This window comes from Aotus nancymaae, unplaced genomic scaffold, assembly GCF_030222135.1.
Source record: "Aotus nancymaae isolate 86718 unplaced genomic scaffold, 86718_ANA_hifiasm-v0.15.2.pri h1tg000028l, whole genome shotgun sequence".
NCBI lineage: Eukaryota > Metazoa > Chordata > Mammalia > Primates > Aotidae > Aotus > Aotus nancymaae.
Window position 1 is genome coordinate 26,672,661 of NW_026988441.1, and position 25,914 is coordinate 26,698,574.

At 57.4% G+C, this 25,914-nt stretch overlaps 2 protein-coding genes across 5 annotated transcripts in view; one reads left to right on the forward strand and one right to left on the reverse strand.

The window, feature by feature from the left end:
* Positions 1-36: 36 nt before the first annotated feature.
* GDF1 (growth differentiation factor 1) lies at positions 37-2,432 on the forward strand. The gene is made up of 2 exons (XM_021669188.2): positions 37-366; positions 1,016-2,432. The coding sequence occupies exons 1-2, from the start codon at positions 39-41 to the stop codon at positions 1,801-1,803; spliced, it is 1,116 nt and encodes a 371-aa protein (XP_021524863.2). The 5' UTR covers positions 37-38; the 3' UTR covers positions 1,804-2,432.
* Positions 2,122-25,914, reverse strand: part of UPF1 (UPF1 RNA helicase and ATPase) — a 35,953-nt gene continuing 12,160 nt past the window's right edge. The window contains exons 2-24 of one of the 4 annotated variants that reach the window (XM_064381610.1): positions 24,259-24,398; positions 22,843-22,932; positions 20,438-20,605; positions 19,827-20,007; positions 18,409-18,570; positions 17,343-17,427; positions 17,064-17,162; positions 15,789-15,897; positions 15,455-15,614; positions 15,253-15,371; positions 14,478-14,642; positions 14,267-14,381; positions 13,560-13,703; positions 13,037-13,250; positions 10,179-10,296; positions 9,354-9,510; positions 8,208-8,350; positions 6,731-6,905; positions 6,164-6,245; positions 4,975-5,136; positions 4,647-4,864; positions 4,276-4,398; positions 2,122-3,821 (exon numbers count right to left, since the gene is read on the reverse strand). In XM_064381610.1, coding sequence (XP_064237680.1) covers positions 4,279-4,398; positions 4,647-4,864; positions 4,975-5,136; positions 6,164-6,245; positions 6,731-6,905; positions 8,208-8,350; positions 9,354-9,510; positions 10,179-10,296; positions 13,037-13,250; positions 13,560-13,703; positions 14,267-14,381; positions 14,478-14,642; positions 15,253-15,371; positions 15,455-15,614; positions 15,789-15,897; positions 17,064-17,162; positions 17,343-17,427; positions 18,409-18,570; positions 19,827-20,007; positions 20,438-20,605; positions 22,843-22,932; positions 24,259-24,398 — 3,126 coding nt within the window. In that variant the 3' untranslated portion in view covers positions 2,122-3,821; positions 4,276-4,278. Of the gene's footprint in view, positions 3,822-4,275; positions 4,399-4,646; positions 4,865-4,974; positions 5,137-6,163; positions 6,246-6,730; positions 6,906-8,207; positions 8,351-9,290; positions 9,511-10,178; positions 10,297-13,036; positions 13,251-13,559; positions 13,704-14,266; positions 14,382-14,477; positions 14,643-15,252; positions 15,372-15,454; positions 15,615-15,788; positions 15,898-17,063; positions 17,163-17,309; positions 17,428-18,408; positions 18,571-19,826; positions 20,008-20,437; positions 20,606-22,842; positions 22,933-24,258; positions 24,399-25,914 lie in introns of all 4 variants that reach the window. The other 3 variants (XM_064381609.1, XM_064381608.1, XM_064381607.1) reach the window with 3 other exon arrangements.

Sequence of the window (25,914 nt, forward strand, 5' to 3'; positions counted from 1 at the left end):
GGACCCTGCACACACACTGTCCATCGCCTGGAAAGAAGATGCCACCGCCGCGGCAAGGTCCCAGCTGCCACCACCACCTCCTCCTCCTGGCCCTGCTGCTGCCCTCGCTGCCCCCGACCCGCGCCCCCGTGCCCCCAGGCCCTGCCACCGCCGCCCTGCTCCAGGCTCTCGGGCTGCACGATGCGCCCCAGGGCGCCCCCAGGCTCCGGCCGGTTCCCCCGCTCATGTGGCGCCTGTTTCGACGCCGGGACCCCCAAGAGACCTGGTCGGGCTCGCGACGGACGTCCCCAGGGGTCACCCTGCAACCGTGCCACGTGGAGGAGCTGGGGGTCGCCGGAAACATTGTGCGCCACATCCCGGACCGAGGTGAGTGGGACTTGCGCTGGGGACACTGGTCCCGGAGACCAGACTTTCCAGGGCGGGGGTGCCCGAGAGGCTCCGAGAGTCCCCGCCCGCCCCGTCCAGGCTGCTAGCAACTTCAACCACCTCAACCTACCCCTTCCTCGTTCTCTGCACGCTGCAGACGCCAAGGGGTTCCCAAGACCAGGTCCCCACCCCATCCCCACCCCCGCCGATTGACACCATTTAATGCCTTCCTGAAGATGCCACCTCCACACCCCAGCATGTCTTCCCCAGGGTCCCAGGCGCTGGCTCTTGTCTCCCACTTCGGCCAACCCTCTTCCTAGATATGGGGTTTCACCACGTTGGCCAGGCTGGCCTCAAACTCCTAACCTCAAGTGATCCACCCGCCTAGCCTCCCAAAGTATTGGGATTACAGGCGTGAGCCACTGCGGTTTCCCGCGGAGGCCAGCCCGCCCCCACCCCCGCACCCTGCAGGGCGCCTTCCTTGGAACTCACGCCCTGCCCCCACTCCAGCCCACCCCGCCGCTTCATACCCTTCCCACCGACCGTGCACCCCCAGCCCCACCGTTCACCTTCCTACCTGTCCCCAACCGAGACCCCATAGGCAGGCCGGGGACGCAGCGTGAGCGAAGTCCTGTCCCTGCCTCTCCAGGTGCGCCCACCCGGGCCCCGGAGCCTGCCTCGGCCGCGGGGCATTGTCCCGAGTGGACCATCATATTCGACCTGTCGGCTGTGGAACCCGCCGAGCGCTCGAGCCTGGCCCGCCTGGAGCTGCGTTTCGAGGCGGCGGAGGCTCCGGAGGGCGGCTGGGAGCTGAGCGTGGCGCTGGCAGGCCAGGGCGCAGGCGCGAGCCCCGGGCTGGTGCTGCTCCGCCAGGCGGTGCCCATCCTGGGACCGCCGGTACGCGCAGAGCTGCTGGGCGCTGCCTGGGGTCGGAACGCCTCGTGGCCGCGCAGCCTCCGCCTGGCGCTGGCGCTGCGCCCCCGGGCCCCTGCGGCCTGCGCGCGCCTGGCCGAGGCCTCTCTGCTGCTGGTGACCCTCGACCCGCGCCTGTGCCACCCCCTTGCCCGGCCGCGGCGCGGCGCCGAACCCATGCTGGGCAGCGGTCCCGGGGGCGCGTGTCGCGCGCGACGGCTATACGTGAGCTTCCGCGAGGTGGGCTGGCACCGCTGGGTCATCGCGCCGCGCGGCTTCCTGGCCAACTATTGCCAGGGTCAATGCGCGCTGCCCGCCGCGCTGTCAGGGCCCGGGGGTCCGCCTGCGCTCAACCATGCCGTACTGCGCGCACTCATGCACGCAGCCGCCCCGGGAGCCGCCGACCTGCCCTGCTGCGTGCCCGCGCGCCTGTCGCCCATCTCCGTGCTCTTCTTTGATAACAGCGATAACGTGGTGCTGCGGCAGTATGAGGACATGGTGGTGGACGAATGTGGCTGCCGCTAACCAGGCGCAGGCAGGAATGTGGGCCCAATAAACGCCCCCCGTGGTCTGCTCTGCTGGTCTTCTGGGACTCCTTGCCTGGGGGTGGGGGGCGCCCCTCAGCCTTGGTGACCTTCGGTCCAAGGTGGAGCCGCCCCCATCGGTCCAGGTGCTACCCATGGGAGGGACCCAGGGGCAGGGGTCGCCCTTCTTCAGTCCTGCAGGCAGCCCTGTCCTTTCTGGGCTTTGTCTCAGTCTTCCTCTGGATTCCTTCATACCCCGACCCCTCACCCAGGCAAGGCCCCAGCCCTCTCCATGCCCTGCAGTTCATCCAGCCCTTGGTGTGTAGGCAAAACTGTTTATTAATATTTTATTGGTGACAAAAGAACTTAAATTGACCAAAAATCAAAAGTTACATTGCCTTGGTACAGTGCGCCTGGGTTTGTCAAGGTCAGTGGCTGCTGCTACAAAGCTGGAGAACACAGCACAGGGCGAAGCAGAGGCAAAGTGGCCCAGCCCAACAGCTAGGGTGGGGCAGGCAGCGCCCCTCAGGCCACTGCAGGGTCACAGCGGAAACCTAGCCAGGTCTGTGCCTCTACACGGCCTACCGGAAGAAGGGGAAACCGAAAGCCCTAGAGCAATGGGAATAAATACGAGTCCCTGCCAGAAGGAAGGCGGCTTGTACGTCCCCGTCTGTCCCATGCAGAAGCGGGAACCTGGAGGTGTTCAGCTCAGGGCCAGGGACAGCCCCAGGCCCAGGCTGGGGGAGGCTGGAGGCCTGGCCACCAGGCAGAATGATGCCCCAAGCTACGTGTTCGAGCTGGAGCAGCTCTCCCAACTAAAATGACCCCGCACTCCCAGCCTCTCACACACGTGCTGATTTCTGTGACTTGTTTCCTTCCCCCTAGCAGCAGCCATCACCCCATCAGCAAAGCTGCTTGGCAGGCAGAGCTCCCACTTTGGGACTGCAGTGTGCAGCGTCGTGTGTCTAACCAGCACGGGACTGTCGGTACCTGCTGGGGACGGGGACAGGCCCTCTTGTCCTTCCACCAAATCCTTCAAAGGACCCCGGGAAAAAGCCGTCGGTCCGGGAACAGCCACCTTCTCACCCCCTGGCCACAGGGCCAGTCCTGGCCAAGGCCCCTCTCAGTGAGGCCAAAAGCACGTTCCTCACAGGCGCAGGGCCCTTCGCCGAGTCCAGGCAGGAAGCAGCTTGGCTTCTGAGTCCAGCGGAGAACGAGCAGCTTCCAGGCTCGGCAGGCAGCCACCTCAGCGGCCTGATCACCTGCTTCTTGAAGCTAAAACCTACATCAAAAATCCTCCTCTGGGCCTAGGCACAGGTGTTGCTCCTCTTCTCCAGTGGCGCTGGCGTGTTTAAACTGTGTTTCTGGAAGCTTCTCGCATCTCCCAGGTCCACCGCTAAGATTTTAGCTATCAACTTAGGAAAGTATTTTTCAGTACTCCTTTAAAAGAATCTTGGGAAAAAAAAAAAACAAAACTGAAAAACCCCAAACACCGTTATTTTCTTTAAATGAAGGCCCTCTGAGAACAGGCAGCGTGACCTCGGCGGGTCCGGTCGGCGTGGACAGATGCGCCCTCCTGGGGCTCTGCCTGGGCGCCTCGGCCTTTGGAAGGAGCCTGCTTGGGCACAGAAATGCGAAGTTTTTTCCTGCTAAGACGTAGTCCCCTTTCAATCAAAGAGAAAAAGAAATAAAAGAACAGAGGAAAGGGCTACTCTGAGATGAGGGTCTTCCTCCCTCCGCCCTGGCCGCAGCCCCGGTGGGACGGAGCGGGGCCTCCTGGTGGTGGCGGCGGCTCCCGCGGGCCGGCCCCTCCTCCGCTCCCTCTGCTCCTCGCCGCCGCGGGCCAGCAGGGGGCGCTCGGCCTCGGCTCCTCTCCCTCGTGCGCTCTCCCTTCCTGTCGCTCACAGTGGTGCTTCAGTTTTAGCAGTGGAAAACAGGTATCCGTTTATTTTTATTTTTTATTACCCAGAATAAGATGCTGATGGACTAAGCCACGTTGCTTAGCTCTTCCGCCGCCACCTGAAAGGAGGGAGAAGGGCAGGAGGCAGTGAGAGGTGGCACCTGGCACCCCACGGGCCTCCAGCACACAGGCCAACGAGGGAGAGCCCAAGCTGCCCTCCCCAACTCTGATGAGGAAACCGAGGACCCGCAGGGGTCCCGCGAGCAGAAGGCTGCTCGTCAGGGTGGGGTGGGGGCCCATCATCGTCCCCCTGCCCTGGACCACCATGGGAGCTTCAGGGCCTCCACACCCCTTTCCATGGGGAGCCCTAGAATTCTCTCAAGGGGGAAGTGGGGCTGTGACTGTGACACACAGGAAGCCACCCTGACTGGCAGTGAAAGTCACAGGCCAAGCACACCCTGGGCCCGCACACATTTCCAGACACCACCCCTCTAGTGCAGCTCCCTGGGGAGAGCCCCTCTCATCCCTCTCCCTGAAGCCGGGCGGGGCCGGGCCTGCTCCAGGGGGGCTTGCCTTCTAATACTGGGACAGCCCCGTCACCCCGCCGTGCTGGTAAGCCCGCTCTCCCTGGTACGTGGAGTCCTGTGAGAGCGCTACGTCGATCTGTGATTTAAACTCGTCACCAAGGTAACTGTCCTGAAAGACAAGGTGGGAAGGTGAGCAAGCCACCAGCCAAGGGCACTCACGTCCATCCAGCCCTCAGCAGCCCGAGAGAATGGAAGAGCTGTCCCCAAACTAACAGCCAGAGACCCGCTCCGCTGACCCCAGCTCAGGGACAGGTAACCTGCACAGGGGACACAGGACAGACCAGCTCTCCAGGGCTCTCCAGGGGGAATGTTCCAGGTGCAGGAGGGCTCCGAGGGCTCTGCGTGGGGCGGCCTCACCTGGGACAGCTCCGGCTGGGAGAGGCCGGGCTGGCTCATCTGGGAGGGCTGGCTCATGGAGATGTAGCCCTGCGTCAGGGCGCCCTGCGAGAAGGGCTGTGATGCCACATCCTGGCTGGCCTGGCTGTTGGGGAGGTTGGTCTGGCTGGGCCCAGGAAGACCAAAGCGGTTCTTCTGGCGTCCCCCACGACCAGTCTTGCCTTTTGGGGTGCCTCGGCCTGAAAGACAGCAGTCCAGGGTGATGTGAAGGAGGCCAGGGCCTGGAAGACAAGCACACCCTCAGGAGCTCTCAGGAGGGCCACACCCAGCCACGGCCACAGGTGCTCACCTGCAGCTGGCCCGTTGGCTTGTCCGAAATAGCCGGGTGGCGGCATAGGTGGCATGACCAGGTTGAAGGGGATGGGAATGTTCATGGCGGCCACATGGCTGGGGCCGGCGCTGATCATGCCGATCTGGTCGTGGGTCTGGAAGTACATGCTAGAGGGCCGGCCTGCAAATCACAGTCAGGCGTCACCTGCCTTGGTCAAACCCCGGCGATGTCCCTACCCACCCCACCAGCCAGTCAGCCGGAGCTGCACATATGTGCTGGCCCTGCCCAGGCTGAAGATGCAGATTCACAGGACTCCATGTTGACTACAGCAGCCTGCCTGGGGCTGGATGCCTGGGCCGGCACCTTCCCCTAGGAGAGTCTGCTGGCAATCACTGGCCTACATAGATCTTAAAAGCTGAAAATTGGGGCTGGGCGCAGTGGCTCACGCCTGTTAATTCCAGCACTTTGGGAGGCCAAGGCAGGTGGATCACCTTAGATCAGGAGTTCAAGACAGCCTGGCCAACATGGTGAAACCCCATCTGTACTAAACATACAAAAATTAGCTGGGCATGGTGGCAGGTGCCTGTAATCCCCACTACTCGGGAGGCTGAGACAGGAGAACTGATGGAACCCAGGAGGTGGAGGCTGCAATGAGCCAAGATCGCACCACTGTACTCCAGCTTGGGTGACAGAGAGAGACTCTGTCTGAAAAACAACAAAAAATCCCTGAAAATTGGCTGGGCACAGTGACTCATGCCTGTAATCCCAGCACTGTGGGAGGCTGAGGCACAAGGAAGGACTGCTTGAGCCAGGAGTTCAAGACCAGCCTGGATAACATAGTGAGACCCTGTCTCTAAACAAAAAAATAAATGAAAAGCACCCTCCGTTTACCAAAAAAAGAATCCTTTTAATGAAAATGTTCTATTTGTACTACATGTAGCCCCTACCCTACCACCACCAACAAGCAAGAAAAAGCAAACTAGCTCGATCACCAGGAAACACTAATGAATGGACTCTGGCTAAAGACAAACACACGACCCAGGGGTGCTCTGGGGCTAGAGATGCCCTGGGGGCTGGGAGGCCAAGGGAGCCAGGCCCCGCCCTCAAGGAGGAGGAAAGGGGGACACCCAAAGCTGCAGCTGTGGCAATGGCCAGCATCCCAGTGTGGGGACAAGGGGCCGGCTGGGTCCCCTGCCGAGCGACTCACCCTGGCTGCTCCGATCATAGACGGAGCCGGGGATGATGGCCTCCCGGGCATCATACATGGCTGTGGTCATGAAGCGGGCCCCCTGCAAAGGTTTAGATAGGTGAGGAATTTGTCATCTCAACACAAAGAACAACTTCCCACCAACCAGTGGCCTGGGAGGGGGCAGGTGTGCTGCTGTGGGTGTTGACACTGTGCTAGGGGCTCTCTCTGGGGGCAGAAGGGAGCTGCTGTCTCATGGGCTCTGGGCCTGCCCTGTCGGCCTGACCTGGGCTCTGACGCTGACCCCTGGGACTCAGCTGAGGCAGCTTCATGCCCCTCATCACCAGAGCACCCCGGGCTCGCAAACCATGTCCGAGGTCCCAGGCTGCTGCAGCACAGCAGCCAGAGCCCAATTCCCAGAAGCCTCTCAGGACCTAGCAGCCTCGAACCAAAAATGCCACACACAGCTCGGGAGACGGGAAGTGGGCTGCCCACCCTCAGCCCACGGGCACCGCGGACCCCTGTGCCACCTTCTCAGCAGTTTTGGGCCCGGGTTTCTCGGTGCCCCACTGCCCTGCGGGCACTCACCGGGTTGATGGTGTTGACCAGCTTGCGTGGCTTGCTGAACTGCATGAGGCTCTCGCGCAGGTTGTTGAGCGGCCCCTCCACCAGCACCTTCTGCTCCTTGTAGTAGTTCAGCAGGTGGTTCCAGAGCGGCTGCTTCGACAGCGCCTTTGGGTTGCCCACAATGATGACGCCATACCTGTGGCAGGGGTGCGGTGCTGAGGACACATGTGGAGAGCTGCCCGTCTCACGGGATGGTCCAAGAGGCAAGGCTGCACTCGCTCAGAACCCAAATCCAAGGCAACAGAGGTATGGAATGGGCGAGCTGAGGTGTTGAGGTGGCAGGCAGGCTGTTGGCCACAGGGAGAGGCCCCAGAGTCCACTGCCAAGCCACTGACCTTGCACATGGGTTGATTTTGTGGCCAACTCCTAAGCAGCCCCATGGCAGACACCAGGCTGGGTGGATACGCTTGGAGACAGGGTCTGCTGTCAAGAGTCGGCCTTCCAGGCACCAGGCAGAGGCAGACCCACAAAGCCCCCGGCAGGCTTGGGCAGACTCAATACCCAGTTCCTCTGGGCCCACCTCACACAGCTGTGGGGGGTACCCACCCAATACTGCCCACTGGACGAGAGAGCATCCTAGAAAGAGGCAATGCAGGGGGTATCGACCATGCAGCGGGTATTAACAATAATAAAGCCACCATGACCTATGTGGAGGTCCACCGCGCGTGAGCCAGAAGGAGTGCTGGGCTCTCTCCCTGTGCTGGGTGGAGCCAGGCCCATAACTGCCAGCTGCCAAGTGGGTCCCTGAGGTTTATTTATTTATTTTTTTGAGACGGAGTTTCGCTCTTGTTGCCCAGGCGGGAGTGCAGTGACACAATCTCGGCTCACTGTAACCTCCACCTCTCAGGTACAAGAGATTCTGTCTCAGCCTCCCAAGTAGCTTGGATTACAGGCATGCGCCACTACGCCCAGCTAATTTTTGTGTATTTAGTAGAGACTGGGTTTCACCATTTTAGGCTGATTGAGAACTCCTGACCTCAGGTGATTCACCCTCCTGGGCCTCCCAAAGTGCTGGGATTACATGGGATTACACGCATGTACCACCGCACCCGGCCTGCTGTCTAGTTTTATGTAGGACCACAGAATGGACACCGTGTTCTCGGAGTCCCTTCTGCTATCATCAGTTCAGAAAAGTTGTATTTCAGAACCAAAAATAGTAGACGGGACCACAACTTCAGGCTCTCAGACTAAACAACTTGACAGACACACACAGGGTTTATATGAATCAGACCAGAGGCCTGCCGGGCTGACGCACAGGGTCACAGCAAACCCTCAGGACACAGAAACAAAGATCTCCCAAGTGAGGCATCATTTCTCAACTGCTGCTCAGGGCCCTCTGACCTCTGGTCCTGGCGACCCCCGAACCCTAGCCCAAATCCCCTGGGAAGTGAAGGCTGATGAGGAGCTGGGCACCGCATGCAGCAGGCAGCCTCCCTACCTTGCTCTGGTCAGGGCCACGTTCAGACGTCTGGGGTCGTTTAAAAACCCGATGCCTTGGTGCTCGTTGGCCCGAACGCAGGAGAGGATGATGAAGTCCTTCTCGCGTCCCTGAAAGGCGTCCACACTGGCAATCTCCACCTCCTATGAGAGAGCTTCGTGGTCACTGTCAGCCAGCAGGCTGTCTTCCCAGCACCCACAAAATGCAGGAAATGCACCAAGACACACCCTTAATCCCACCCAAGAGCTTTGGCCTGGTGCCTGCTCACCACACCTAGGGGCTGTCCTGGCCCTGCTGGTTTGTTTGTTTTTTTTTTAAGAGACAGGATCTTGCTCTGTCACTCAGGCTAGAATGCAGTGGTGCATCTCGGCTCACCACAGCCTCGACCTCCCAGGCTCAGCTGATCCTACCTCGGTCTCCTGAGTAGCTGGGAACATAGGCACACGCCACCACATCCTGTTTGTTCTTTGGTCTAGACAGGGTCTCCCTAAATTGCCCAGGTTGGTCTGAACTCCTAGGCTCAAGCGACTCCCCCGCCTCAGCCTCCCAAAGTGCTGGGATTCCAGGCATGAGGCGTGACACCCAGCCTGTTCTTTTTAGCCATGGGGATTTGATTCCTAGCACTGAGAACACACGTGCTTATCCCGGAGAACCTGAGCCCACGCTCAAGCACAGAGCAGAAACCACTGCCCTGTGGCCACTCAGACTCAGCACATGGCTCATTTCCTGGTGGAGACAGAGCTGTGCCTCCTCCCAACTCACCCGCAGTGGGCATTTCATCCCATCAATAAAGATGTGAACACCACAGTCTCCACAACACAATACCCACTGCGTGGCAAGCGCAGGTCACGCCCGCTCCACCTTGGACTTGTTTCAACCGCCCTGAGTAAACACCCTCATGTGCCAGTCTCAGCCTATGTTTCTGACCCTTGTGACTTATCTCTCAAAGTCTCCATCCTGACCAGAATTTCACAGGAACTCTGGGGATGTGCTATCTGTGCCCTCCCCAGAGGCTGGCTAACAGGTGCTTCCTGGGCATGCTCTGAGCTCCAGCCAGGGCAGGCATCTCTTGGGCGGGCTAACCTGAAGGTCCAGATCAGTACCCCCGCATGGCCCAGGAGACTGTATGTGCCCGCGGCGGCGCACCTGGTAGAGCTTGGTGTGCAGGGAGCCGCTGAACTGCATGTACTGCACCAGGTAGGAGCGCTGGCCCTCGTAAGGCGTGATGATGCCGATCTGGTCTGGCTTGGCGCCCGCCTTCAATAGCTTCGTGGTGATCTTCTCCACGTTCGCAGCCTCGGTCCTAAGAAACCCAGTCTCTCAGTGCTAGGCTCCACCTGTGGGATCCCGAGCCCTGAGGCTGTGAGGGGTGTAGACACACAACATCCAAAGGGAAGGCAGCTGCCATCACTGGCATTTGCACGGCTGAGCTTCCCCAGCCTTCACTAGAGGAGACTCAGGGAGCAGAAAACACTGCCATATGGGATCAGAAAATATCTGCCCACGGCCGGGCACGTGGCTCACGCCTGGAATCCCAGCACTTTGGAAGGCTGAGGCGGGCAGATCACAAGGTCTGGATATCGAGACCATCCTAACACAATGAAATCCCATCTCTACTAAAAATACAAAAATTAGCCAGGCATGGTGGCACACGCCTGTAATCCTAGCTACCTGGGAGGCTGAGGCAGGAGAATCGCTTGAACCCAAGAGGCAGAGGTTGCAGTGAGCAGAGATCACGCTACTGCACTCCAGCCTGGGCAACAAAGCAAGACTGTCTCAAAAAAAAAAAGTATCCGCCCAATAAAAAACAAGCACAGTGGAAAAGGAGGCAGAAACAACATGGTTTAGAGTCTAAACGGAATGAAGGCAAAAAAAGCTTCAGTCCCACATTAAAAAATAAGCAGAATGGGTGAACAACCTCTCAAGCTGTTCCCAAGGCCTGCGGACGCTGGTGGGCCCAGCCCTGCTCACCTGTTCAGGTAGGAAGTGCCCGAGCTGGCAATCTCCTCTTGGCCCTGGGTCACGTAGAAGAACATCGGTTTATCAGGCTGGGGCCACTGGAAGTCAAATCCCTTCTTCACACGATCCGCTGTGATGGGGAGGGAAAGAGGGAACACCTCAAAAGCTGTAGCCTGCCTCAACTGAGATCAGACGCAGCGCAACGTAGATGCCGCACTAGCACTGTTGAGGCCCTGGGGCAGGAGACCTTGGTCTGTGAAGCCCTGATGAGGTCACCTGAGCTGATCCCAGGACTGAGCAAGGCTAAGCAAAGGCCACTGAGAGCACTGTGGCCAGCAGAGCTGGCTCAGCCCCTGAATAGGGGCTCAGCTGGTGCCTTCCTGAAGCCTGGACATCTCTGCCGACCCCAGGATCTGGGTTATTCTCCTGCTTCCTTCCAGAAGCTTGCCTTAAAGGCAACTGACTTCTGTATGTGACACTGTTGAGCCACCTGTGTCCCCCGGTCCTGCAGCCTTGCCCATTCTTGCCGAGGGCCTGTGGACCCCTGCCTCTGCCTCTGGGCTCCATCCTGGGCCGGGGCGCAGCACTGCGGCTGGTGCGCTGCGGCATCCCGTGTGAGTGGCCACTTTCTTCGGGCTCTTCGCATTCATCTTGGTTTTTCTGGGCCCTGTGCGTGTCCTTAAAACTGTAAAACCATTGCTTCTCAATTCACACGCGCCCTCCTCATCCCACTGGGAGCTTCGATCGGTGTGAGAAAACCGGTGTTTTGGAACAGCACCAGCCCGACGTGGACAGAGGAAGCCAGACCTGCCAGGACGCGCCATATGATCCCACATTGAACTGAAAATGAGGCCAAGTACATCACTGTTGTTACAGCGAGTGCAGGGCACCGCGTGAGCTCAGAAGTCCCTCAGCCCAGGGGCTGCTGTGGACGTGCAGTCACAGCCAGCAAGTGTGGCCGCCTGCACGGATGGCGGCTTCTCGCAGCTGGTCAGGTGGTCGTGGGTTCAGGCGCTGGCTCTCCAAATACTCAGTGATCGCTCATTGAGCCAGACACTTGTGATGTGGCCGCATGTTTACACTTCAATAGAGAACTTCCTAAAGTGTAGTTACTGGGTGTGAACTACGTGCTGCACACTGATTATGGAGCCGTGCACACCGGCGTCTGCACTCTGAGCTGATGCCCTGTGGACCACGAGGGGTCTGAGCCTGCGCCGAGCCACACCTTTCCCAACCAGTGCTCAGACACCCGGAAGCACAAGCAAGGTCTCTGCGGCCTTGCGTGTTCAGCCTTGCCACGCGCTGGTTAACAGTGGTGTCCCCGTGATGTCAATAGTGGCAACAACTCCCAGGATCTACCACTCGGCAAACAGTGGTGCGGGCCAAGCCAGGGGATGGGCTCTGAGCCTGTTTCCCCTGTAAGGAGGCCTGACAACACCAACCTCACAGGTTTGGAGTTCACGAGGTGCTGTGTCAGCAGCTCTCGGGACCCCTTTAAACTCCTAAAAGTCCAGGAGTCCAAACAGCTTCAGTTCACATGGATTACTATATTCTCCAAACTTAGAAATTAAAAAAATGAATTAATTCAAAAGTAACCCATTACACGTTAGTTATTTCTCTAAAAATAAGCTAAGTGAGAAGAGTGGCCCTATCTCCTGTTTTGTGAGTCTCTTTACTATCTGACTGAATGGGAGACAGCTGGGCCTGGGGTCAGCCTCTGCTCAGTCCACCCTCCTGGGCTCCACGGAAGCGGTGGGGAAGCCGGGCCACATGGATGCCTGTGGCTGGGAAAGGGAGGTGGGTTTGTTTCTACAGTCTTTCTGCAGGGCCAGGAGTCTCCAACCCTGAGGCCATGCCAAGCTGGGCAGAGGTGGGTTTCCGCAGGCCTGTGACAACCCTTTGCCACTCCAACCCCATGTCACTTTGTGACACTCTGCATTGGTCATTCAGAAAGGATCTCCCACCAAGTCAAGTAGATCTTCCAAAGGCTGAGCCATTTCACAGGCAACAGTGGAAATGTTCCATCTCTCACCCCCACAGACCTGACCAGAAAAGTCTCTAGATATTGGGAAGACAGAAAGCTCATGGCAGGTGATGTTAAGTTTTCCAAAATTCTGGTTTTCACTTGAATTTTACTTCTGGTAACAGATGCCCCTTGTTCTCCGTGAAGCGAGAGGCTAGCTCATTTTTGGAAAAATGTCCGCCCACACCTCGGGGTGACTATCCAGGGTGTGTCCACAAGCCCTTCCTTCAAGTGCCTCACACACCCGAAGGTGTCACAGGAACTTCTATCTGGTCACAGTAAAACGCTCAAGGCTTAGTAAGATTCATGTTCACTTCCTCATCGGGGCATTTCTCCCTGTGATCCCAGCACAGCCCGGCTGCTCTAAGCTGACTCTTGCAGAAGCACCATTAGGTCATCAGCAGCACGAGTGTCTGCAGAGTGAAAAAGGGCAGATAAGGCCTCTGTGTTATCCAGGAAAGCCGGATGTGGTCTTGCAGGCCCCAGAGGCCCAGGCCTTGAGAACGGCTGCTCTTCACAAAGCACTGAACACAAGGCCCACATAAGGCCGGCGCTCAGCTCCCACGACGCCTGTCCTTGCAGCTGTGCATGCCGCCACGTGAGGCTTGGGTGAATTCTGAGGCAATGACTGAGTTTTAATTTAAGGACACAGCTTCCCCACATGCCCCAGAGACACCACTTGGGCCAAGACCATACCACCAAGACCTTGGGGCACAAAGTGCCCTGAATGCAAGCAATCACTGTGTGAAGCCACTCAGGAAACTGATGAGCCAGTGTCTTCTCCCCGGCCACATTCCCTCAGTGCCACTTCTCTGCAGAAGCCCCTGTCCCGGCAGAGCCCTGTTACCTGCAGTGACACCGTTCTGGAGGGAACCTTCGTAGAATATGTTGGATGGGAAGGCGCTGAGTGCAGGGTGCATCCGGTACTGGACCTGCAGGCGGATGGGCCGGATGCCCAGCACCACGAGGCGCTCGAAAAGCGACTGTGACAGCCCAGCCTTGGCCGCCTTCTTGCACATCACCACCGGGCCCAGCTGGCAGTGGTCACCCACGAGGATCAGCTGCAGGGAGAGGGGCCCCCACAAGTCAAGAAGCTCAGGTGCGAATTGGCCTCAACACGCGCTATCGAGGAAGCAGGGGCCCCAGGGTGCACAGGGCACCGCCTGGCCACAGAGGCGGGAAGACTGCTGACCACACATGCTGGATATGCAGCTGGCAGAGCCCACCCTCTATAAACCCCTCAGGGCCCTCTGTGTGTGTGCACACCCTGCTGGGCATCCCAAGTCAACACAGAGTGTTTTTAAAAGACAAAACACCAAGAATGGCACACACTAGTTTTCCCACAGGTGAGGGAAGGGGAGATGGCCCACCTGCTTAGCCCCGAGGACCACAGGAACCATGCACTCTGGCTCGGTGGCCTGGGTGCTTTCATCGATTAAAATGGAGCGGAACTGCATCTTGGCCAACCTCGGGTCGCCGGCGCCCACGCATGTGCAGCAGATGACATCTGCGTTCTGGGGAAGGGTGCGGAGGCATCAGGGCACCTGCCCTGTGAACGTCACCAGACCCCGGAGGGCAGGCGGTACAGGACGCAGAGGCTCTCCTGTTCCTCACCCTCCCTGACTATGGAAACAAGCTGTCCCTCCCAGACAAGACACACAGTCAAGGGTGTGGTGTCCATCAACTTTTAAGGTCCTTAAACGGCCATGTTTCACAGAAGGCAACCTCTCCACACCAAGGGCTTTGTGCCTCACAACAGCCTCCAAGGGGCAGTGCTGAGCTGCTGAAACCTGCACGCAGGCTGATTCCAGTTTGGGCTGGTTGGTTATGAAAGAGCAGCAGAGAGTGTTCTAGATCCACTGCCGGGTCCCAGTGGAGGCTGGGACGGGAGACTCTCTAGAAGCCCGTGTTCCAGGCAGCAAGACACCCCTAACTGCGAGTGAGTGCAGAGAAGGCAGGTAGAGAGCATCGAAGTTCTCCTCCAAAAGCAAAGCGATTCAAACAGGTGCTCTGGCCCAAACCAAAACCATCAGGCCACCGGCCCACAGGCCCTTTCGCAGGCAGGAGGGGCACTCACCATCAGCAGCTCTCTCTCTGCGGTGCGCTTCAGGGCCCGGTACCGCTTCTCGTCAGCGGATGACAGCTCCCCGGTCTCGTCTTTCAGTTGCTGCAGCTTTTGCAGCTCAGGCATGCTGGAAGCACACGTGGGTTAGCGGGGTGCCTGAGCTCTGCACACGCCACCTGTGGCAGCTCAGGGACCAACTGGGAAGGATGGACTCAACACACACCTGTCCATGTTCCTGATCTGGTTGTGCAGGGCCAGGAAGGACACCGGGGAGTCGATGGCCTCGCGGCTCTTGGCACAGAGGCGCACAACCTTAAGCCCCGTCTGGTGGATCTTCTCCGTCAGCTGGTCCACAGCAATGTTGCTGGGAGCACACACCAGCACCGGTCTGCAACACCATTCGGGAGGCTCAGTGCTTACTCAGAGGAAGCTTGATGAATATAATAACCCAAGACTCTGTTTTCTGAGACAGGATCTTGCTCTGTTGCCCAGGCTCGAGTGCAGTGGCATGATCTCAGCTCATGGCAGCCTCAACATCCTGGGCTCAAGCAACCCTCCCGCCTCAGCTTCCCAAGTAGGTGGGACTACAGGTGCACGCCACTACACCCCAACTAATTTCTGAATTTTTTTTTGTAGAGATGAGGTCTCCCCCTGTTCAGGCTGGCCTTAAACTCCTGTCATTTTTAACAGGCAGTATCGATGCTGAAGGAGCCCCAAGCGCCGCAAGCAATGCCAAGGCTGGAACTGGCCCTCCCGCCACACTGTGAGGCGCCTTCACAGTTCTGAGACAAGCACACAGAACTCACGCTGCAACAGCCACCCCCGAGGCTGGAGCTGACACGAATATGTCACATGGAAAGTAGGAGGCGCCACAGCGACACTGCCCACCACGTGCTCTCCTAGGTGTGACAGAGCCCAAGGCTCCCGGCAGCAGGCCTTCCATCCGGCCACCCAAAAGCCCTTCCAGGTCTCGCCCGCAGGAGTCGTGCCAGTCCTACCCGTTGCCTTGCCGGGCCAGGTGGTAGACGATGGTGGCTGACGTCACCGTCTTCCCCGTGCCTGGCGGGCCCTGGATCAGGCTCAGCGGTCTCTGCAGCACAGTCTTCACAGCATAAACCTTCAATACAAGCGGCCGTTAGGGGCAGCCACTGCCTGTGCCCAGGCTCGTGGGTGAGGCCCCGCACGCTGAGGACGGCGCACCTGGGAGTGGTTAAGGTCAGGGAGGCCCTGCGCCGTGAAGCGCTTGGGCAGCTGGCACTTGATGATCACGTCTTCCACCTCGTGTCCCAGCAGCTTGTGGTAGATGTAGCCGGACACCGAGGTCTCATCCACGGCAAACGTTTTCAACGCACTCTGCATCCTGTGATGAGGGTGTGGGGTCAGGGACACGCAGACAGCCATGGCCGCCTCAACGGCATCCTGAGCTCGCAGAGCTGGGTGGGTGGGGAGCCCTAGTCCACGGTGATGGGGAGTCTCATAAAGATGCCACAAGTGGTAACCAGGGAACAGGGGGCAATGGTAGAAGGGGACATACCTGTCAAAAGAGGTCGACTTCCACACAAAATCCACCTGGAAATTGTGAGTCACCTCCACGGGTGCACCCACGCTGCTCCGCAGCTCAATGGCAATCTCATCGCCATAATCTGTGTGCTGAGTTAAGTTTGCATCCTTGTCAAAAGCCAGGCTGACCTTTCTGGGCCACCCTCGGTACACCACTCTTTAAATGATGTTTTTAAAATTTAGTTACTTAAGACACTGCTGCTGTACGACAAATGCTAAAAACGTGCAGCCAACACCAGACCAGAGACCAGAGGGACAGCGTCCGTGAAGACAGACTCTACCTCATCATGAGCTGGTGTCCCACCCCCAGCCAGCCCGGAGTTCCTCCTTGCCACCCCCAGTCACTCATCTGGGCCCTTCTCAGAGACGCAGAGGGCAGCAGCGAGGCCGGCAGCATTCACCAGCAGGGAACAGTCACATCCTGGGCCCCAGGACCCCAATGGGGGCTCCTGCACATGTGGCCAGCAGGGGTGGGCACGGAGCTCTGGGAGCCCAGCTTCAAACACAGCAGCTCTTCTCACAGCTCCCCATAAACAGCGCCCACGCCAGTACGGCCAAGCACAGGGTTCCACATACATAAGGAACCTGCCCTCCAGGAGGCTGCGGCCCTCAGGCAACAGTCTTCCCTTGACCCCGAGCCCCAAAATCAGTCTCACACGTTCAGGATGAGCTTGTCAGATACAGAGTGGGTGTCGGAGATGGCTTTCCTGACCCCCACCAACGCCACCACTGGATGGTCAGGAACCAGCAGCATCGGCCAGTCACCAAGAGTCGGCCTGAGTCAGACCTGCAGTGTCTTCTCCCAGGACCCCTCCCCGCCCGGGCCTCTGACTGCACCTGTGCCTTACAGCTGCCCCACTCTCGCTGGCAGGCTGGGTCACCATGAGGTCACTGCACATCCCCACATGTGGCCAGGGAGCAAGTGTGCGTTCAGAGGGTCTGCATGTGACCCCTGGCTTCTGGAACCTCCGTGTGTATTGTCAGCGTTCAGGTAAGGCGATCCTGCAGCCACATTAACCTGCAGAGTCAGTCTAGGGATGCTCTGCACAAGCAGCATCACCAACATCACCATCTGGGCAGAGGGGAGGCACCACACAACCACCTGTCCCCAAAGGTGAAGGCCCTGCGGTTTTCCTAAGAGCAGTGGAGGGCAGTGCCAACCAGCACCCACCACGGAGCACGAGATGCTGGCCCGCCCCCCACTTTCCTCTCCCACTGGCCAGCCGCACCCTCTCCACGTGAAGGATACTATCAGGGACCTTGATGACGTGGCCGATCCCTTTCCACAGGGGCGCAAGGTCCCCTTTGTATCGCAGGCATATCTCATCCCCCTGCATGAGCCGCATGTCTTGCAGTGAAAAGTGAGAGAGGTGGCCATTTTAACTCGGGGCGTGGCTTCCACCAGGAAGAGTTCAAATTAAGGGGCACTTTACAAGGGTGGAACTAGGAATTTTATGCTACTTATGGTCACAAATATTTTAAAACTTAAAATCACCTCTTAACCAAATTATGACTAAATCCTCATTACCAGAGTCAGTCTTGGGCAAAGTGAAGTAGGCGATTCTCTTCTTGTTAAGGCCCAGGTCCCACCTGACCGTGATGTTATCTTGAGTCTGAGCACATGAAAAACAAGAGCCCCGGTTAGCCTCCAGCACAGGCTGGGGCCTGGACTCCACATGCCCGAGGCCCCATGAGGTAGGGCCCTACAGTAAGCCTCTGCCATGACAGCGGGCGCCATGAGTGGCACCCGACAGCCCCAAATGCCACCAAGGGCACATCTGAAAGAGAAGTCATTAGGAGTCCCTGGAACACACACAGGCCGATCCTGTCTGGAGGCTTCATTGCACACCAGAGGCCTCCATGGCCAGGGAGCAGCTGCTGTGGGAGGGAGAGGTGGGGAGCAAGAGAGGAGGGGAGGGAGAGAAAGAAGAGGGGAGGGAGAGGAGGGGAGGGAGAAAGAGGAGGGGAGGGAGAGGGAAGGGGAGGGAGAGAGGGAAGGGGAGGGAGAAGAGAGGAGGGAGAAAGAGGAGGGGAGGGAGAGGGGAGGGGAGGGAGAGAGAGGAGGGGAGGGAGAAAGAGGAGGGGAGATGAGAGAGGGGAGGAAAGAACAGGGGAGGGGAGGGGAGGGAGAGAGGGGAGGGGAGGGAGAGAGAGGAGGGGAGGGAGAGAGAGAGAAGAGGGGAGGGAAGGAGAGGAGGCAGGGAGGCAGAGAGGGAGGGAGAGAGAAAGGAGAGAGAGAAAGAGAGACACGGGAGGGAGAGAGGGGAGGTGGGCGCCGCAGGGCTCCCATTACTTAAATGTGGTCTTCACAGAGATCAGGCCCGAATCTAACTCTCGCAGCTGTGGGCAAAGTTGTGGACCCGACTGGGAAATATGCTGGATTTAAATGGAAAACACCGAGGCTGATGTCAGCTCTGAGGGCCCTGGGCCCAGATCACCAGGCCGCCCAGCCCAGATCTGCAAGCTCCGACTCTCAGGCGTAGCAGCTGCAGCCCACATCAGCTCCCATGGCCTGGAGACAAAATCGCCCTCTGGAAGCCTGAGGAGAGACGCCGTGAGAGAGAGCCCAGCCCAGGCCTTCCTACACACATCACCTGGGACTCCTTCAGCTTCTTGTCATAATCGGCCTCCAGCTTGACCAGGGGCCCGAATATGTTCTGGTACTGGTAGGCATCTTCGTACCGCAGGAGGACGTGCTGTGGCTCCTCGTCCACCCCCGGCTTCTCCAGGTCCTCCAGGGTGGCAGAAGGATTTTCCTAGAAGACAAGAACACCAGTGCCACGTTCGTCCCTGTGTTTCCCTACATGCAAATGAATGAAGGCGCAGAGGCACCAGAGGGATAGAGCACACGTATGGCTTCTCAGAACAGGCCAGGATGGGTGGTGCACGGCCGCACCCTCAAGAATCCTAAGAACAGGAACTCCATGCCACATGGAGAGCTGGGCACCAGCCTGGCAGCCTGGCCTGTACCTGGCCCCCAGTTGCTGCTCCTCACCCCATCAGGGTTCCAGCACTCGGCTGACCTACCTACAAAGCCCCAGGCACTAGCCTGACACACTGTCCACAGCAGAGGGCACCCTCAGAGCCGGCTGCTTCCACCAAGCACACCCAGCTTGTGAACAAGAGCAGCTAACACTCCTCGCAAGCTGCCACAGAGACCACAGGTTTCTCTCGCTGTGCCCACAGCCCAGGGGGCCCATCTGCCACGTCTGCTAACCCTGAGCCAGACCAACGTGGGCCCACAGCTCTTCCCTTGGGGGACGGCTTCCTCAGTGAGCGCCATGCTGGTGGGGACAGAACAGTATTTGGGCTGTTCAGAAATGAACAGGAATCATGAAATCATCTGGCAACATGAAAATCCAAGTGGAAAGGTTTCCGGCTGAACAGCGCTCAAAAAATAATTCAGCTTGCACTTAAAATTCTGATGTGAGATTTCTGACTGAATGGGAGGCAAATGAAAACTTCTAGCCTAGTTATTAGAACCACTTTATCACAAAATCCTCAAGAGCCGGAACCAGAAAAGGGCTTCCATGGGGAAAAGTGAGGGCTGTCTGTTGAGGGAGGACCAGGCACCCACTAGTGACCCCGCACCCTTCCGTCTTCCCTCTGCTCAGCTGACTGTGCCAACCTCAGCCCCAACATCTTTCCGCAGGACACTCTCACAGCCCACCTGTCTATGCAGGTCCAGGCTCTGCTGGACAAGTCCACCCACAGCCAGCCCCGTCCTTCCCCTCCCACCACCACCCATCCTCACCCCAGCAACACAAGAAAAATTCCAACAACCAGAGCTTTCCCTTCCCAAGGCCAGGCTCTTCTCAGTCAGGTGAGACTGCCTAGACGGCAGGTGACCAAGGCACCCTGAGGACGCTCCACAAAGAGGTGGCAGAGGCCTGCCTGAGTTCCTTCTAGAGAAACTCCAGTGGTCTCACTAGGTTAGCCATCTCTGAAAACATCCCCCTCCCCGCAACCAGAAACCGCACAAGGTGCATGTTGGCCTGCTGGGCAGCCTCACCTTCCAGAGCTCCTCCAGCTTATTGATCTGCTGCGCCGTGATCTGTCGCGCCCGCAGCTGCTCCTGCTCGGAGGGGATCTTGACCAGCCAGGACAGGAAGCAGCGGTCCTGGATCAGTGGCTGCCACTGCGAGCTGTCCCAGTTGATGTCTTTGAGGCTGCTCTGGCTGGCACAGGGCTGCCTGCGGAGTGGGAGGGCCGCCGTAAGGACCAGCTCCCCTCCCTGAAGCCCCGAAGCAGGGAGGGCCCCCTCCCATGCTGACCTTTCACCCAAAGGGGCGTATCCTGAGTTTTATTATGTGATCATATTACCTTTAAACTATCAGTAATAAATCGCATCTCCCCGTGCACTTGAGCTCTGAACTCTTAAAACTCAGAACAGACTTTGTTTTTACAGAATTGTTTTTATGATTTAGCCAGAATGCCCCAAAAGAGTTACACGGCATTGCCGACTCCCTAACAAGCCTCAGCCCCTAAAATGTTCTTATGCCTCACCCCTCAGCAAAAACCATCTCTGGAGCACAATTCCCTGGAGTTAGAGCCACAGCAAGGCTTTCGAGGCGACAGCTGGAGCTTAAAGGTCACCCCGGGGGCCAAGTGGGGACCGCTCACCTGCACAGCAGCACCACCACTGAGTCAGCTTTGGCTGGGATGAAGCCAAGGAGGAAGACGTTGCGACAGCCGCAGTTGTAGCACTCCAGGACTGTCTCCCCGAGGGGCCCGTCCTTGTGCAGGGTCACTTCTTTGCATTTTGCCCTCACAAGGTGATTTACAATGTGGCTGAAACCAGGAAATGATAAATGATTAACACCCAAAGTTTGGCTTTTCACCACTTCCAATTTTCGGGCCCCTGTGAAAAGTTCCGGTGCTGTTCATGGTCCATTAGCAGAGGCGGCCACACCTCATCCATCTGGCACCCCTGGGGACCAGCCCTCCTCCAAACCAGCTCCCCACTGAGCACAAAAATCAATCAATCCCAACTTGAACCACTTTTAAGGAAAACTTCCTTAACACGGTTCACATAGTTCTGCCTTTTTTAAAGATCCTGCTTTCTTAAATCCAACTTATCAGACCTAATTTAACCCATTGCTGTGCTGGGGCTGCTGTGGGGCCAGAGATATGTCCCACAAGGCCCCGGCCCCCTTCTCTCCAAGGTCACCTCCCTGCCATCTTTCGTGGCTTCTTCTGAAGTCACTCCTCAGAGGCTCTGTACCCACCTCCAGGAGCAACAGTCCCTCCTGATTTGCTGCAGGCCGGGAAACCTGAGAGCAGTTAAGAGGGCTGAGCAGAGGTGGGGCTGCTGTGCAGAAGCCCAGGGCCATGGCAGAAGCCCTGGCTGTCTAGACTCCTTGCTGTGACGTGGCCAGGACACTGCTCGCCTAAACCAAGGTCTAGGCTAAACCCTGCCCTGTGCCAAGCAAGCCACTCTCGGGCACCCATCTGCCATATCTAACAAGGGTGTGCAGCCACTCTGCCTTCGGGCTGTTCCAGCATCAGCAGCAGCTCTGAACACGCCTGCGGGGCCTCCCAGCCTTCCTCACTGGGCCCTCTCTTCCCCTGGAAAACCCTTCCTGTTAAAAGCTTCAGCTCAGCCAACCTTCTAACCCTTCTCCCTGCCACGAGGCCCAGGATTCTCTAACCAGCCATGGCCGCTCTGGGCATCCCCAAAGCCCAACACCTCTGTGGAGTCCCACCAGCCACGTGGGCAGAATCAGAGGTCTCCATGTCTTCCCACGCATCCTCTCCCTGTCGCAGCCAAGCTCCCGGAGGGCCGGCGGCTGCTTCCTCACCTTCCCCCCGGCCTCGCACGGAACGTGCACTGGTGCTTGGCTCAAGCCTGCTGTTTCTCAGAGGCCCTTTTGCTCACTTCCCTGTTCTTGGCTGTGCTGACCGGAAGCTGGGGTTGCCAGCTAAGAAAAGTTTTATTTAGTTGCTTTTCCTACACAAGAGGAACTAAATGCAAACATAGCAACACTTAAAATTACCCAGAAGATTCTGAACATGGGAGAAGAATGTCTTTAGAAGATTCCGAACGTGGGACAAGAAGTCTTTTGGTTATCCAGAAGATACTTTCCTTTCAACATCGTTTAAAAACAGCAGCCCCTTTCTTACCTTGCTCATAGCACCACATTTCAAGTTACTCAGAGATGCCATGAGATCTGACTGCTCCATCCGTGAACCTCTGAGACTCACAGCTGCCAAAGGCACAGGAAGGGGCGGGTGTCTACACAAGAAAGCCTGGCTCCGGGGCTTTGGTCATTTTCTTCCACCAGAATGTGAACCTCAGAAAAAGCCCCCACTTCCTTGCTGGCACCTCAGAGCTCCACCTCCCAGGCTCTGCTCTATCCTCTCCAGCAGTGAACTGAACTGTACACAGCAGCCCGGAGGAGAAGGGGAGCTGCTGGCAAGGGACCCACCAGGATGAGAGTGCCACTAGTCGGGCGAGACTATCAAACTCCCTCCTGGAATTCAGGCACCAGGAGAACACTGGTCGGGTCCCAAACATAGAACACGCGACCCAATCCAGCTGCAGCTGATCAATATCAGGAAGGCAAGCCCAGCGCCGATGGTCAAGTGAACTTAGTCGAAGCCAATGATTCAGGATCTGGCCTAAATTAGCCTCCGGACGGCTCCGATGAGCTCAGGCCAGAGGGAGCCTGCTCAGGAACCGTCGCCCCTGGATGCCCATTACCGCCTTGGGAACATCCTCCCGTTAATGAGACCAATGGGTGTGCCAAGAGCTCATCTTGCAGAATAATCAAAATAAAAACTGGAAACCAGAATTAAGCCAACCCTACTTGCATAATAAAAAGAGCCGCAGAGAATAAATCAAGGGTAAATACATTAAGGCATTCACACACCACCATCTGTTTCAAGTTAAACCAGTCACAGAGGAGGAAAAAACCCAGGTTTGTTAGCGTGATTTTATATTGCGCTTCGCTTCAACATTTCCATAATTTACACACAAATCTGAGCACAGAGCTGATTAAAGACACATGCACGGCTTGATTATCTACCTGCCAGAAGTATTTCCACGTCCGTTGCAGAACCACTTCTTGCTGGTATTACAGTAAACCACGCAGGCAGGATCGTGTATTCCACAGTAACTAAAAAATCAAAACAGCGACAGTTACAGCTGGAAGCTTGCTCTCTGGTTTTCATTTGGCAGGATGTAAAATTCTTTCCTCTTACAACATTTTTAAGTTCCTCATTAAACACATACTCAACCCCAACCATCTCAGTAACCAAATCAAACCAGTTAAGCAGGGCTTCCCAAACCTGAGAATGCAGGGAAGGAGTTGGGTATGTGGCAGAAGCTCTGAGGGATGAGGAGCAAAGCCACCTCCTGAAAGAGAGTCCTGTGGAAGGGAGGCCTCACTCCCCCAGGGCCATTCCAGTCCTGGCTCTTTGGCCTGAAATTCAGGAACCCAGACTCATCACAGTGGTCACAGTGCACTCTGGACTCCAGCAGAGGGCACTGTGCTCCCGGGGAGCTGGGCACAGACCCTGCAGCCAGCAGCACCCTGAAGCTCCTGCCCCGAAGCCCATGCAAGCAGCCTCGGGAGAGCCCCATCCCATCCCTGGCTGTGGTTTTCTGAAAATCCACATACCAAACCCAAAATGCAAGCTCCCCGGAGCTGCACCAGAACTTAGAGGCATCTCTGCGTGTTGAGAACATGATTGCATACATGAAAACATTTGTAAATTAGAACGCGTGAAGAGCTGAGATGAAGGAAAGAGTGCCTGCCCACCAAGCAGAGGGAGAGCACTCTCAGTCTTGGAGCGCTGAGCAGCACGCGGGGGAGGAGGCTGCAGGGAGGGCCCTAGGTGGGAGCCCACAGGGAGAAGCAAGGTCCAGGTCCAATGCTGCCCTGACCAAAACCTTCTCGCCTCTTCTAATCCACATTTCCTCACGTGTGTCACAAAAATACAGAAATAAGCCCCAAAAAGGGACGATCCTGCTGAAGATGAGAATTCTAAATTTGTCAACATGCAGGTCTACCGTCTTCACATCCCATTCTCCAGGCACGGCCCAGGCACTGGGAGGCAAGGATGCCACAGCACCCTGCGGCAACCACCGTGTAAGGGTATCTCAGCTGCTCCGCTCACCCTCTGACCCCAGACGCTCACCCAATGCTCTGACAAATTCTAATGAGTGAGTGGCAGGTACCAGGCAATGCCCCCAGGGCCTGAGGAGGCCAAAGGAAGGAAAACTTTTCCCCCCAGCTGGTGAATTCGGGGTGTGGAAGGTTGCTGAGCCCATCTCCTGACTGGTAACAGGCCTCAGCTGTGCACGCAGTCTGAGCTACTTCCTTACTCCCGAGGACACACCACCCAGAATCACAGCACAAGGGCGTCGTCCTACACCTGGGAGACAAGTGTCCCAGGCCTGTGCCAGAGGCGCCCACCTGCCCAGCACATGCCCAGCTCACCTGCAGGCGTGTATGGGGAGGTCCTTCGTGTAATAGGTATCTTCTTCATCTTCCTCGAAGTTCAACTCGGCCAACAACTGGCTGGTCTTGGCTACACTGTCGTCCACAGCCCCATTCTGCAGGATGCCTTCGGGTCCCACCTGCAGCGGAAGGCAGTATCACCCAAGTGAGGCTGCAGCTTCCGGGGCTCAGCACAGAAGGGCAACCTCAGGGACTCTGGTGTGATGCCCCAGACTCATCTCTGCTTTGAGACAGTTTCCCTTGTTCTGACTGGATGTCATTCTTCTCTAGCAAACCTACCTGGCCAAAAAAGAGCTCCTGGTGGCCTCTGGCACTCCCCGGCCCCCCCACAGAGCCAGTCTAACTCTCGCCTAGCCACAGAGCCACGTCCATGTCCACAACCAGGACACTTAGGAAGATGCTTCTTTCCCACATGACTGAGGACCACAAGGAGCAGGGTGACTTTTACAGACTGATGGCAGTGCGCCCTGAGGACAGCTCCATGGCGCCAGATCCGCCACAGTACAAGGCTCATCAACACTACAAGGCTGTCACCCATGAGGATGTGGAAACGCCACCAGCCACATCCACCACCAACTGGCCCTGCCCACCCTTCAGGCAGCCCTTCCTGAGTATAGAGTAGAAGCTGAATACTGAGATACCTTCCCAACCAAGGCCACACCCTCACTAAAGGCGCCTCTTCCATATTCCTTCCAGCAGCAAAGGCAGAGAGCACATGGCTCTAAGTCATCAGGCCACAAACTACACAGGACACCTGCAGGAGACCACATGGCCACAGCGGCTCCTCATGCTGCTCCCAGGAACCAGCACCTCAAATGACACGCCAACAATCCCTGACATGGCCCCCATAGGCCACCTAATGCCACCACGGGGCTAGGTCAGGCAGCAGGAGCACTGTGTCGTGACAGAACAAAGCAGTGGCACAAAATTAAGGGCCAAGTGCTCATGGGGAGCAGTACCCCACAGGGGCCCCACCCGCCCGCCTGGCTGCAGTGCGTGGGCACATTCTACCTGCACACATGTGCATATGCACACTGGGCCCACTGCCGCCCTGCAGTGATCTGGCCACAACACAGCTTACTTCTGGGTTGTTAGTTTCTCCCTCCACTCTCTGAAAAGTTAAGATAAAACACTGATTTCAAAAATATTTGACTCCAGAAACTATCATGAAATGAGCAGTACTAGGGGATAGTGCCTGGCACAGAGAAGGCCCACAACCCACTCCAGGGGACATGATGGGTAAAGAAGAGGGTTGTCACCTTCAGCTGGCACAGGGTTGCCACTCCCACTACGTAAAGTCCTTCTAGGCTGTCAACCTAGCCCATCACTAGGAAGGCTCTGGAGAGCAGGGCCTCCCTGTACCCACCCCAGGCACCCACCACTAGGCTGGGAAGACCAAGAAGCAACTCCTTGGCCAGGCGCAGTGGCTCAGCCTGTAATCCCAGCACTTCGGGAGGCTGAGGTGGGTGAATCACCTGAGATCAGGAATTCGAGACCAGCCTGACTAACATGATGAAACCCCATTTCTACTAAAAATACAAAAAATTAGCTGGGCGTGGTGGTACACGCCTGTAATCCCAGCTACTCGGGAGGCTGAGGCAGAATTGCTTGAACCCGGGAGGTGGAGGCTGCAGT

Coding starts and splice junctions, on each gene's coding strand:
- GDF1 (XM_021669188.2), top strand. CDS start 39: ATGCCACCGCCGCGGCAAGGTCCCAGCTGCCACCACCACCTCCTCCTC. Junction 367..1,015: donor GCGCCACATCCCGGACCGAG/GTGAGTGGGACT, acceptor CTGCCTCTCCAG/GTGCGCCCACCCGGGCCCCG.